At 44.7% G+C, this 13,506-nt stretch overlaps 1 protein-coding gene across 2 annotated transcripts; it reads right to left on the bottom strand.

The window, feature by feature from the left end:
- Window positions 1-14: 14 nt before the first annotated feature.
- On the bottom strand, window positions 15-13,069 carry LOC147045023 (SAM and SH3 domain-containing protein 1-like). Of its 2 annotated transcripts, none has more exons than XM_085931277.1 (16): window positions 11,757-13,069; window positions 4,012-4,143; window positions 3,887-3,937; window positions 3,775-3,824; window positions 2,877-3,013; window positions 2,679-2,791; window positions 2,512-2,610; window positions 2,300-2,435; window positions 1,934-2,235; window positions 1,675-1,737; window positions 1,454-1,576; window positions 1,249-1,378; window positions 1,014-1,183; window positions 734-943; window positions 518-668; window positions 15-439 (listed from the first exon to the last, which is right to left on the bottom strand). In XM_085931277.1, the coding sequence occupies exons 1-16, from the start codon at window positions 12,198-12,200 to the stop codon at window positions 303-305; spliced, it is 2,448 nt and encodes an 815-aa protein (XP_085787403.1). In that variant the 5' UTR covers window positions 12,201-13,069; the 3' UTR covers window positions 15-302. The 2 variants fall into 2 exon arrangements, with proteins under 2 accessions (XP_085787403.1, XP_085787404.1); XM_085931278.1 differs by having other exon boundaries at window positions 2,300-2,432.
- Window positions 13,070-13,506: the final 437 nt, after the last annotated feature.

Below are 13,506 nucleotides of genomic sequence, written 5' to 3'. Positions count from 1 at the left end.
TGCTTACCAACAATACTTCAATGTTTTTTAATTTCTCTCACAAGATCAAGTCAACACGTTTCATTTCCAGGCACGTGAACAACAACAACAACAAAAAGCTTGTGCAAAGCTACACTAGAAAAAGAAAAGTATTTACACAAAAAACACAACTTTTTTTTCCATTAATCTTACTCCTCCAAGTCACTCTGCAATTCATACGCGCGGGCAGACCCACTCAACACGAGAAAGCGTGAAGAAGAAAAGTGTACCACACAAAAGAGGATGATGAGGAACGGTTTCTTAGTGGCGTAACGCTGCGGTGGTTAGCTGGAGTTGTCCAAGGGTTCGCTGCTCTCGTAGCACCCCGAGTCTCTAGGGGAGGAGTCTCCTGTCAGGACACATGTGTCCGTCACGGAAGAGTTCTCCTCCGGGAAGCTGCTTGACTCCGGGTCGCTATTGCCTGGAGAGAAGAACAGAAATACATACACAATGAACGGGCTGACCGTTCCACGTGCAACGTGCCGAGTTGCATGCTCACCGTCGTAGTCGTGAAGCAGCTGAACGGCAGTGAGCAGCACGGCTCTGTGCTGGGGGTCCGTGATGTGGAGTTCGTCCAGGTCCTCCTCCTCCAGCAGCCGGAAGGTGTCCAGGTCGTCGTAGCCGTTGAACAGGAAGGTAGGGAGGTGCTCCTGTCGCACAAGTCACCGTGAAAATCCGCATGACGATGATGATGAAGGATTGATTCGGAAGTTACTTTGAGGTTGATCCGCTCCAGAAGCTCATCCACAGATTGCGGTTTGGGCTGCCGGGCCTTCCTGTGCCTGCGCTCGCTCTTCTTGGGTTTAGCCTGCTCTGGATTGAGCACGTCCACGTAGATGAATTTGAAGGTGCCCACTTTGCCCCTCAGCATGCCCATCCACGTGCCCATCGGGGGTTTGCTGATCATGTCGATCACGTCGCCGCTCTGCATGAGCACACCCCGCCCCGGCGGGAAAGGTTAAGTCGAAGCTTTGTTTTTGTTTTGCCGTGGTTACCTTGAGTTTGAGGGAGTCGGTGTCGTAGGGGCTGGGTGTGAAGTCGGTGTGCACCAAGGCGCGTCCGCAAAAGGGGCCGCAGTAAGGCAGCTCGTCTTCCTCGCCGTCCTCCGACTTGACGCTCTCTCTGTTGCTGTTGGACGAGTCGGTGGTGCCCACCGTCTGACCGCCTGCTCGCGGAAAACGCAACAGTGACATTTACATTTTAGACACACGCGCACACGGACGCACGTACTCATGGAACTCTGTCCGCTGAGAGAACTCCTGAGGCTTTCCACGGAACCTCCAGGCTTCAGCATGGCTTTCTCCAAAGAAGAGTTCAACTGAGGAGACTGAGGGCAGCTGGAAACACGGTCTGGACTCGACTTTGTAGGGATGCAAAACAAAACATTGACTTTTCATCATATTTCATGTTCCTTCTCAAGGTTGTGTGTGTGTACCTGATCTGACAGCGATGCTTGATATCTCTTGCTGATGTGCTTCCTCATGGTCTCCCTTACAGACTTGACTTTCTTGCCCAGGGAGATCCGGGATATCTGAGGGGACCTTGCATTGTCTTCACTCTGATAGTTGAAGTCAGGTCAAGTTTATTCAAAAAGAAAAAAAAGAAAAAATTGTTTTGCTGTAGTGTTATACATTTGCATTATGTTGTCAGACATACGGTATGTTGAGCGGCATGCACTGAGCGGTTGCTGAGGTCAAATCCTCCAAAACTGCAGGCTCTCTGTCATACAGGCATTAAAAGAAGAAGAAGAAGAAGAAGAAAAAAAAAAAAAAGGACATTAACATAGGCAGATAAAGTCAAACAAAAATAAAGCAAACTTTTGTCATCATGTTAATGAAATCAACTACTAAACTTGTTCCTGTTAGTCTGCTTTGTTCTGCCGTGCTTTATTTGTGCTAACAAGCTAGCAACTGACCCCGTGATGGCTGAGGAGGCCGTGTCGTAGCCCTCCGTCTGTCGCCGATCGAGCCATCTTGACCTCCTCGACCTGCTGCTGGTGTTTGTCCACAGCGGCGGCGGCGGCGTTGCTCGCCTCTTCCTCCTCGGACACGTTCCCGCGTGAGGAGCCAGCGCCGGGATGGCTGTGCACGGAGACCCCTGGCGTGTCCAAGCTGCCAGAGGAGCGTGACGGGGTGACGTTGTCCTCGTGGTATCCAAGCTGCTCCTGCAAGGTGGACGTCAGCGAGTCCACGGGACAAATGTTTGGCTGATGACACTCTGTGGATCATCAGATAGCAATCAAGTTTATTATCACATACGCTTTTCTCGATGCTCAATGTACCTTCTAGGCCGGTCCTTTGGGTCTGGTCGATCCTGATGAGTTTGTTCTTCACCTTGCGTGTGGAGCTCACCAGCTTGTGAAGCCTCCTGAACGTCAGCCCTTCTTCTTGCTCCGTGTCGGAAAGCTCGTGCAGCTGCTACACACGAACCAACGTGATTATGTTTTTTGTTTTTTCATATCGCCATAGACACCCGAGTGTTTGAAAGACTTACACCGTCACTCAAAGACTCGTTGGCAGAATGATAAATGTCGGAGTCCTCCGACAGTTCCAACCTGCATTTCTGGTTCTTTTGGGTCTCAAACTCCTTCAACTGCACGTCGACACACACAACTCTAAGTATTTTCTTCCTAGTCCATCCAAATATTTTTGTTATGTTACCCGAGCCAGGGCTTCCTCAATGGAGATCATGTTCTCCTTGACCATCGTCATCAGCTGGATGCGCTCTTCATCGCTCATTGTGATCTCGCTGGCCACAAAACCTACCAAATCACCTGGGACACACATACACACTTCTAAATACAATCAAAATGACTCTTGGAGTACTTACCGATACTGATAAAAACATGTTTTTGTTACCTTTTCCAAGGTGTCGCGTGGCAGCTCCTCTAGGTGTCTTTTTAAAAGTGTTCCAAATAGATTTGCTCTTTCTCTTGCCGTCCCATTTCCCTCCGCTGGATCCTTCATCCGAAGAGCCGGACTTGTGCACGGGAAACCTACGCATCCACAAAAGCAGTTGGAATTTTTTTTCTCAAATCAAGATGTCAACCACAACTAAAGGATACCTCTTCTCCACATGTATTCTCTTCATGTTCTTTGTGGGCCATCAGCTAACAAAACAGTGCTGTCGTGACACCAATCAAAGGAGTAAAAATTAGAGGCTTGGTGTGGGCCGCTCTCCATGGATGAATACATGAGCTCGGTTGGGATACAAAAGAGGTCCCCCCACCCCTTTGGACTGGAGGTTTTGCAGCAGTGACAGTTTTAATGTGGAGGCTGCATTCCTCTCCCAACTCCCTCCCTCCCTCCCTCCCTCCCGCATGCACGCACTTTACTGGAAATAACTGTGTCCGAATGGAGGACAATCAGCGCTAATGGGCAAAACTAATCAGCAAATATGTTTAGATTATTTTTATTTTATTATGGAAATAAAATGATTCTCATACAGTATTATTTTATCTTATTATTCTTTTTAAAACAAAAACAAGGTAGATTAATAATTTCATTTATTTTTTATGAGTCAGTGGATGTTTAGAAAGCAACATCCTTTGTGTGTGCTCCATTCTTAATCATCTTCCTGTGACTCATCAGCAGAAGGAACAAAAGCAGGAAAGACAAAGGCAAGTTTGGGAATGACACACACATGCGCACAACACACACACAAGCATCTCACGGCCAGTCGGAAGCGAAGCGTCTGCACGCCGATGACAGAATGGCATCATTTTTACATTTCAAAGTCATGACTTGAATTCCTTACTTCCTGTCTGTCTCCGGCGTGGAGGTGCTGCTGCAGAGCCCGAGAGATTCCTTTAAAACAGGAATAAAAGTCTTACCATGAATGGAGTAGAAGTTGCAGGGCTTCATCTTACCTGAATCTGAGAGCGCAGCTCTCGCGAAGCGGCCGCTGAGTCAAGCTTTCCCTGAATTTGATGTAGTATTTTACTTAAAATGATAATTAAATATGATCAGACACTGTCAGTAATTTGTTTCTTACCATCGCATCCGCCTCTCGCACTAGTCGGCGTCGGCGCAGCTCTTCCATCCTTTCGCACACGTCGTTGAGGCACGTGCCGTAATAGTGACAATACTCCTGGGCCAGATCATCAAGGATCCCCGCTGAGCCATCCTAAAAAAAAACCAAAAAAAACAATTAGCACTGTGCTAATTGTTTGTGTTTCTAAGAAGCGTCACCATCCGGCCGGAATAAAAACTCGTGTGAGCACCTGAGCGCTACGTGACGTAGCTATGACGCGCACAATGCTCTCTTGAGCGCTCAACAGGCCAGCACGTAAAAGCACCATCACATGGGAAAAAAAGAAAAAAAAAAAGTTCATCGATACAGTATTTAACTCCTGCCGCTTTTGTGACCGTTTGTTTGAATGGGTGAGAAAAGTCATTGGCCCTCGGGGGCCACGTGAATCTTTTGTGTGTCCGTGAGATGCTGAGAAATGCGACACCAAAGCTTCTGCGGTTCGTGCGTCACGCTGTACTTAACTACTTTTTTTTTTTTGGCTTGCGCGCCGTTCATTTGCAGGAAAAAAATAATTATGGAGTCCTTCCCGTGCCCGTTTTGGTTTATTCTGAGCCATATCTAGGTCACTGGAGTCGTGTTTACGTTTAATAGCGCCATCATGCGGGTCGTGTGACAAAAGGGTGTTTATGTTTTCAATTTTCCAAGGTCGTCTTCTGGCTTGAGGGGGTCGGCCGATGAATGGGCCCCGTTTTCAGGATCGTCACGAGACATTTAGGGTATGCAAACCTCGGCTCGGCCGCCTCATTTGCATATCATATAAAGTTTATAAGGTTATGCTGCTTCCATTGTTTAAGAAACAAAAGGGCTGTGTTCTCTCCCATTACCGTGCAAACGCCCATTTTCTACCTGAGCGCCTCTCCGAAAATCCAAAGTACCCATACACAGAATTAGATTTAGAATTAGTTTTGCAGCAGACTTGAGAAAACAGAGCCCTAAATGTTTGCTAAGAGAACTTTGTGATTCACATTTGCTTGAACATGTGGGGAGCATGCGGTTTGAACATTTTCATCCAGCCTCGTCTTGCCAATGCAATCTCATACGAGTCTTGTCACTGTCACGTTATCTCCATGTGGCATCAATGAAATCCTAAAATCATCATTGCCAAAAACAACTTTCCAAACTCCAACCTTCCTCAATATTCACAACCATGCCCCCAGTAGTCCAAACTGGTCCAACTCTAATTTGCCCAACTCCAAAACCTCCAGCGAATCCACTTTTCTAAGCCTAATCCTTCCTAAACCTTGACCCTGTTCATTCATTCAGTGCCCAGAACAAAATGAGGCTTAGCTGAGATGTATTTGAGCAACTTTAAAAATCAAACCTCGGAACTACATTCCGATGCATTGGATAGAAGAAAAAAAATATCAATGAAATGAACTCACCACAAATGGGCATCCACCAGTTAGCTGCGTCCCTGCTGCTCTGCATTGAAACTTTGGCTAGAGTGCAGACAGTGGGGGACAATGAAAGGGGAGGAGTGTGTGTGTGTGTGTGTGTGTGTGTGTGTGTGTGTGTGTGTGTGTGTGTGTGTGTGTGTGTGTGTGTATATGACATAGCTGTGGGGAGGCACTGTTGGGTGGGGCTGCTCCCTTTCCAGCTGTAGCCCCGCAGAGATGGGCCTGACTCACATGTGCAAATAAACCACTGCTTCACCACTATGCACTGTACTGGTTATGTGTCGTGTAGCGGGCTGGTGTGTGTTTATGTGTGCAGTCAGAGCAGAGCCATGTGTCACGGCTGACTCTCGAACGTTTACGACTCCCTCAGCCGGTGTAAAACTTTCTTGCGTTTGACCCTGCACATGAAAATGTCGCGGAGACGGGAAGTATTCACACCAGCCACTAAAATGAGAGGGCTATAAATATAGCTTTAAAGACTGTGTGTGCGTAAAAAAAAAAAAAAAAGCTACAAAATATTTGTGGCTAATTAGAATTCAATGAATGTCAGCTTTTTTTTTTTTTATACGGTGACTTTGGGCTGTCTTGCTGTACTGTACATATATTTACCTACACGTTCCAATTTTAAATCCAGCAGGTGGCCAGCAGATGGCAGTAAATAGTTTCTTTCCGAATGAATGACCACTGCTTCAATCCCCATTTATAAAGATCTAGAAAATGTCAGTGAAAACAAAGTGTCATCATACTCATGGCCCTTAAATCAGACTGGCATGCCATGTCTAGTATTAAGTATTGACCCAGATGGTCCGGAATTGTAATTTACGTTTCCAGTAAAGCCCCTTGACCTCTGGGTCTCTAATCTTAACCTCGGAAAACAAAGATTAGGGCAACAATAGCGGTCTCGGATAGGCGGGGAGGTCAATGGTGCCTAAGACCTTACGATGCACTCAGACCCGGCGACATGGGCGGGCAATAAAAGGCCGTGACCACCCACCAACGTTCTAATTTCAAATTTGAATGACAAAACATTCAAAAGTATTGACCCCCGTATAAGACGGAGGTCTGGCGACAGGTCTGGGTGCACTTCCTGCCAGAAAGAGCTCTTTTTCCATCTGGTGACACAGCGGCCAACAGCTCGGCGCCCCGGCATGTCAGCTAGACCCCGTCGGTGGGATCTTTTCCGATCACCGTCAAAATGTTCCGGCCTGCGCCAGGAACGTCATCTGAGCTTTGATTCCTGCAGAGTTAGCGGGAATCATGTGACAGCGGAAAATGTCAAGAAGAGCAAATGGCTTCGAGTAAAACCTGACATGATCTTGGACATTAGACATACCTTAGTCTACAGTGGCGCCTTGAGATACAAGTGGCTCGATGTTTTTTTGGAGTTGTGAGCTTTTTATTTTGACTTGAGCGCAAACTGTGAGCATCTTCAAATTGTCTATTGCTGTTAAAATTGAGTGTCAAACTAAGAAAAAACACAATTTGAGTATTTAAAACAACTGATAACTTAGCCTTTCGTCGGCTAGCTTAATGCTAACACGCCATAGGCGTGAGCTAACAGTTAGTCCCTATTTCCAAATAAGTAATCAGGGAAAAGTTATGACAAGGCAGAATAAACTAACCTAACTAGTTGAGTATTACGCTGCAATTTGTAAAAGATACAGAAAATGTGAATAGAGAACAGCCAGAGATTAAAGGGAATGTGAGGGACACTCTTAAGAAGATTAAGAGGCCAGACAGGAGGGACAGACCAAACCTTTTGTCTCCACCATTAAATCTTGCAAATCTAATCGGGGGAGGTTTAAAAAAAAAAAACAACAACTCTCATTTAGAGGCAGGTCTTGGGACAATAAAATGCCTCATGATTCAGTGGTATGATTTACTGCGGCGGCATCCCCGCAGCATCTGGATTGTCCCGACTCTTTGAAGCATGCTTAATGCAGGCCAAAAAGAGACGCGGCGCTTTTTAAATGTCACTTAAATTACCCGCATGGAAATCTAGCTTGCGCTGAAGCGGCTCTGAACGGAGGCTTGCTGCGGCGGGGAAGCCAGATTGTTCCCATCTCATGGAGCATTATTAATTCAGGAAAGCTAAAAAAATAAATAATAATAATCGAAATCAAAGTCTGAGAGCAGAATTGCAGTCGTGTTCGCTTTTGTTGAAACTGCTTGCGATTTGGACTGTTGTCAGGCTCGGGTGTTTCAAATTTTATGTCAATTTTGCAGAGGTCGCCAAAAAAGACAATTATTGCCCGATTCCACGAGGTCCTATTCACCATATTGTTATCATGTCACAAGTCTCAACGTTGCTGACAACATAACTCGGCCGTGATGCTCCCGTGAGGTCAAGGGCGACAGTCATGAAATATGAAACGATAGAGCCGTGTGGAGGCGGTGGGAAAACAAGTGCTGGTCACATTTGGTGGGGAAAGAAAAGCTCGGGGTCATTTCACAGCACCTTTTGAATACAAAAAAAAAAGGTCAGAGCCATAGATGGAAAAAAAAAAAAAAAAAAACGTGACAAACTTAAGCTTGGCACACTTTCAATATTGTGAATTAAAGTGGATTGGTGAATAGAGAGTTATTTGGAATGCAGCCAAATAGACATTTCCGCTTCAGATCCAGCATCTAACCGCAAACATGGCACTCATGTGACGTGCTACGACAAAACAAGACAAGAGCGCTCTGGCTCGTTGGAACAGGCGTTTCCTGACAACCTAAAAAGTCCCAGCAGAAATGGCTGGAACCTTCAGCTTCCAAGCAGATTGACCCCTCAGATGCTCCATCATCTGGTTCACGGGGGGCACCGTGCCCGTCTATCATTGTTACCGCGACGGCGGCCGTTAATGGATGCTAACCGCAGCTAGCCGAGCGTAAGCTGACTTCATAAGAATTGTATGAAGCTCTGGTGAAGTTTTTCTGCCTTAATAGGTTTTGCTGTCTGTCATTCTTGGATATCTCTCACGCTCTGCTCTCTGTTGTACTTCTACACATCAGAATACATTGGTGACCAAAATTTGGTCACCCATCTGTCTCATACAGTTATTCTCAAACTAGGCATCACTCCCTGCAATAAGTGAAATTCCCAATCAAAATACTCTCGAGTGCGTATTTTCGATCGCAATTACAGCACTTCAATTATAAATGCCTATAAATACTTAAAACCACATTTTAACACAATATATCACGACTGGAGGAGTTCAATCTGTGCTTCTATTTTTAGCTTACACACATATATGTGTATTTTTGCTCGAGTACTAAGACCAGACTCAAAATGGAGTCATGCAAGATACACTAAATTGTTAATGACCACGAGACATCATCTTGTTTCACATTTTTTTCTAGACAGTCATGAATAATTCCTAATTAGCATCTTCAAGGTACACTAAATGCTTATTCACATGACTGCTATCGCATAAAACTCAAGTGTACAATTGAGAATTTACATGGTCGCTACACTTAAAAGGTCCTCTGGGCTTCATTAGCGCAAATGGCGGAGAAGAAAGATGAGCACAGATGCACATCACACTTTTAACGTGCGCATGGGAAGTGATTTTATCACATGAATTGACACTGAGGTGCTTTTGGGATTTGGACTAACTGTGAGTGGATTCATTTAGCTCAAAGGCTACAAAAAACAAAACAAAAAAAACACACAAGGAGAAAGTCCAAATAACAAAAAAATCCAGATGGGGCAGTGACATCTGAGCCAGTCAAGACATAAAATCTGACTTTCGGTCAAATCACGAGGGGGTCTTTATTCCTATGGCCATGCGGATGTCATAAAAATGTCTCTCTTTGGATCTATAAATCTGGAAACTAAAAGAACTTGAAGAATGTCTCTTTCTCTCGCCAGTGAAGCGAACCGACACTAATGTTAGCGACCATATGAATAACTGAGGAAAAAAATGAAAAGACAAAGTGAGGCTAACTTGTACACCATTTGAGAATGCTAATTGTGCTTGACTTTAGATGTTCTATTATGTTAGGACAAGTCCAAGTTCCAGTTGTCATGAAGTGACTGCGACTAGTGTGCCGCAATTTGACGGCCGAGGCATTTTGACAACACTGTCGCACATTAGCATATAAACATCAGAGGAATAGACTTGGGACGCAAATAGCTTCAGTCTGCCTGCAGTAAAACATACACGCGCACACACACTGGCTGATCTTTGATCACCACTAAAATCACATGACAATCATGTATTCCAGGAATTAATATGGCTCAGAGGGGAGACAGTGCATATAAAAAGGCTAGACTTCCTTAATACAATGCCATTTTTTGTTGTGTTGTTTAAAAAGAAAATCTCCTTATAAAAGAAATTTAAAATAAAAAAAACCTGGCTTTTAAGTAGGGGTGTATAGACATTTTATAGCAACTGCATATCAGGCTGCATGAGTTACAAAAAAAATTAATTAATTTGCAAGGCCTGCCATCTGCTTTAGCCAGAAGATTAAAATCATAATTTATTTGCAGAATGACTTGGCTGGTGTTCAATAAATTTACTGTGCTCCAAAGTGACATTGGCACGGCCGGGATGGTTTGTTCCGCTCCAAACTACCCGACAAGAGCTGCGAGCATTAGAACATCTGAGCTTTACATGGGGTTAAACAGAGTTGATAAAAAGTGGCGGGGAGTGTGCCGATTCTCATCCCACAGGGGATTGAATGTGACACGGCAGCATCCCCAATATTAAGAGGGTGTGCACACTTAAGCAACCTCCAACGTTAGCTCATTTAATGAGCCACAGCAAATGGGATCAAAACCCGCTGCATTAAATGGTCATGAACGATTGCTAACGTAGCATTGCTAAGCTAGTGATTGATTTCAATGATGCATGTTGTTAAAAGGAGGGAGGAAAACACACAGCTTCGCTTGGACTACTCCATTGCAACACTCAATATTTTATATTTAGATATATTTTTCTGCAGCGAGAGTGGCCATTTTGTTTGCTGAGACTTTACAATGGAATTGTGTCATCGTAAAGTCCAAATAGAATATTTTGCACAGCTTTTTGGTGTCATTTCATGAGAAAGTTTCACAAAATCTATTATTTAGCCCGCAGTTAAGTTTGGGTCAGTGAAAGGCTAAAAGGATTATACACTAAGGCCAATTTTCTATTTTGTAGCGTAAATGTGCCATGACACAATCCCCCCGCCGGTCACGCTTGACCTTTTTATGGCCCCGCTGACGTCACACACTAATAGTTCTTCGGCTCGTTACGGCTCGGGTACGACTTCTGTCCATTCGCGTGAGCTCTCGTGTCACATGGCTCGCAATATACCTGACCTTTGGGGGGCACTGGAGATCCTATCGGGGGGTACGCCGTGCATCAAACTCCCGCGGTGAGCGGATATACAGTATTGTACAGTTTGACCTATTTTAATGCTGTTTCTTTGAAGAAAAAATAAAATAAAAATCACACTAGCGAGCTTCTAAACTGGATCTGCACCGCTCATCATGCAGAATAATCGTCCAAATTCCGGTCGATGTTGAGCGATCATCGAACGATTTACTCGGCGGAACGATTAATCGGTCAGGCCGTACGGAAGAACAATTCATCGGTCGGGCCCTCCTGCTAAGAGTGGAAAATATGAGTTGTGACAAATATGGGTCAGGGATTATGGGCTGGGATTTACATTTGATATACACTATGTCAACATATGCACGCTATCACTTAGAGGTGTTGCATATACGAGTTTGCCTTTTGGTTTTATATTTGTACTTGGGTTTATGTCACGCTATAGCTCTGTCTCCATAAAGTGATTAAAAAATAAATTAAGCCCTACTGGGAAGTGTTTTGGAGAGCATAATAAGAGCCAATTATTGCACGCCTCCTTTAAGAGTGTGAACGAAGGACAGCTTCAAAGAAAATTGTTCCTCATTGTGATGAGGCAGCAAAGGTTTTCTTTCATACTTTTCAACTTCCTTTCCTCCCTGCTCGGCCTCATGAAAAGCGTGTAGGGGGAAAAAAAAAAAACCCCTGAGAATATTCATGTAGCAAAGGATGGCGGGACAAGTTCAAGCCAGCAGGGTTCCTCTCACAGTGTCAATGGACGCTGGAGAGATGGAGGCTCTGCACAGGCAAGCAGACAGCTGGCTCCGCTTTTGTCTGTTTTGTTCGAGTAGCGTTTCAACTCATCTGAATAGACGTGTTTTGCTTAAAAAAAAAAAAAAAAAGCGGCCACAGTTTGGGGATGATTACATCATTTGGAAAGAAACGTAGAATGGTGGAGAAAATAGATCTAAGCCCCACATCAAAAGATTACCATTATGGCAACATTTTATATCAAACATTTTTTGCCTACCTTATGACTGTACGGCGCTTCTCCGAGGTCAATCCCATCCTTGGCCAGTTTATCTCGTATGAGGACCTTGAGCTTGAGTTTGGGATAGGTGACAAAGTCGTTACAGTCTGTCAATCTTGGGTCATGATTTCCTGGACAGGATGGGCAGTGTGTCCCTCTAACATGGTTCTCCTTCCAGCCCCGGTTCTCTGTCTCCTGTTGGGGTTCCAGTGTGAAGTAGAACCCCGGTGCCTTCCTGCCATCAGAGTTTCTCAGTTGCCGGACAGCGGCCAGCAGCCTCTGGCGGTGGTACTCCACGTGGACCCCGATGGCATCCAGGTCAGGTCCGCCGATCTGCTTGCAGACCTCCAGGTCGTCGTAGCCGTTGTCCAGGAAGGCCTCCATGTATTGGGCGAGGTGGAGCCGTGAGAGCCAGTCCAGCACCAGGTTGGGGCCCTGGGTCATCCTGGCTGCAAGGTGCACCTAGCCCACCACCTCCACCATTACATGAAGCTTAGTAACTCCAATTAAGGTCCTCCAGCATTTTATTTAATCTTCTAAATTGTATTTTCTCAGCTACCCGATATGAGTCAATCAATGCCCCCTTTTAACCCTGGGAAGGAGAAAATTCTGGAGCCATGTCTGATCATCACCAAGTCCTTAGGACCATCTGAAAGCATCCTGGAAACATTTTCATCTATCTGAAAATAGTTTATGTGTAAGAACTCTCGTTAGCACCCACTTTAGACATCTCAAGGGGGCACAATTGGCATCTACTTCGACTTACAGGCTTAAGTTCTCATTTCAAGTCGCATCATTGCTTCGGGACGTCGGTGACTTTTTGGACAGTGACAACTAGCGCCGTCCGAGTCCCATCAGGAAGTACAACGATTTCGGGACAAACCTCCGCTTGGGAAGTTAACTATTGGCTAAATTTAACACGGAACACCGTGACAAGGTGTCTTTACATACGCTGCGTCTATCGGCTTTATGATTTTTATTTGACGACGAACGGCGCCCAAAAACTGTGGTCACCTACTTAAAAAAAAAAAATAAAAAATAAAAACGTGTAGCGCCAGACACGACGCCCCGGTAGCGGTAATGAACCAGGAGCGAGAATTCGAAAAAAGACAAAAAGGCAGTTCAAAACTTATCTTCAGCGTCGTGTCTTGTCGTTGTTCCTCGAATCTAACTTTGCTCGTCCGTCTCCCTCCGCCGTGGTCACCGTGAGGAGGAGAATGATGATGATGATGCTCTGTCTCATTCATCCAGCCGAATGGACGTGCAGTGTTTTTGGCGCCACCTGCAGTGCATTCTGGGAACTGTAGGCGAAACGCTTTCAATAGTTGGAAATCCTGTAAAACATAATACAAAAAAAACTTTTGTTCTAAAATACAAAACAAGCACATTAAATTGATTTATACGATTATAATACAATCTGCAATAAAAGAACACATGTAACAAAACTCCAAATACATTAAATATGAATATGAAAAATGTAACATCAAGCGATTGTATTTTTTTCCCCAAAAAGAAAAACAATAAAGAGAGCATCACTAGTTTTTTTTTTTTTTTTAACATTTATTTTACATTGCACAGTTATATCTACAGTGTAATTGTTTGTGGCAGCAGATTAAGTCGGGACATCCATGGGAAATTCATCTTTAATAAAACTGTACAAAAATGAGAAAATACTGCAACTCCACAGATATTCATCCCAGAAGACAGAGAGACAGACGATCAAGATGTATGATGGATGGACGAGTGGGCT

The sequence above is a fragment of the Syngnathus leptorhynchus genome, chromosome 15 (genome assembly GCF_054491065.1).
Source record: "Syngnathus leptorhynchus isolate UIUO chromosome 15, UIUO_Slep, whole genome shotgun sequence".
Classification (NCBI taxonomy): Eukaryota; Metazoa; Chordata; class Actinopteri; order Syngnathiformes; family Syngnathidae; genus Syngnathus; species Syngnathus leptorhynchus.
This window is presented reverse-complemented; position numbering and strand designations above follow the sequence as displayed.

Excerpts from the sequence above, each read along its gene's own strand:
- LOC147045023 (XM_085931277.1), bottom strand. The coding sequence starts at position 12,200 with ATGACCCAGGGCCCCAACCTGGTGCTGGACTGGCTCTCACGGCTCCAC. Across the intron at positions 2,792-2,876 it reads CACGCGACACCTTGGAAAAG|GTGATTTGGTAGGTTTTGTG; the intron begins GTAACAAAAACA and ends TGTGTGTCCCAG. Across the intron at positions 2,611-2,678 it reads TTGAGGAAGCCCTGGCTCGG|TTGAAGGAGTTTGAGACCCA; the intron begins GTAACATAACAA and ends GTCGACGTGCAG.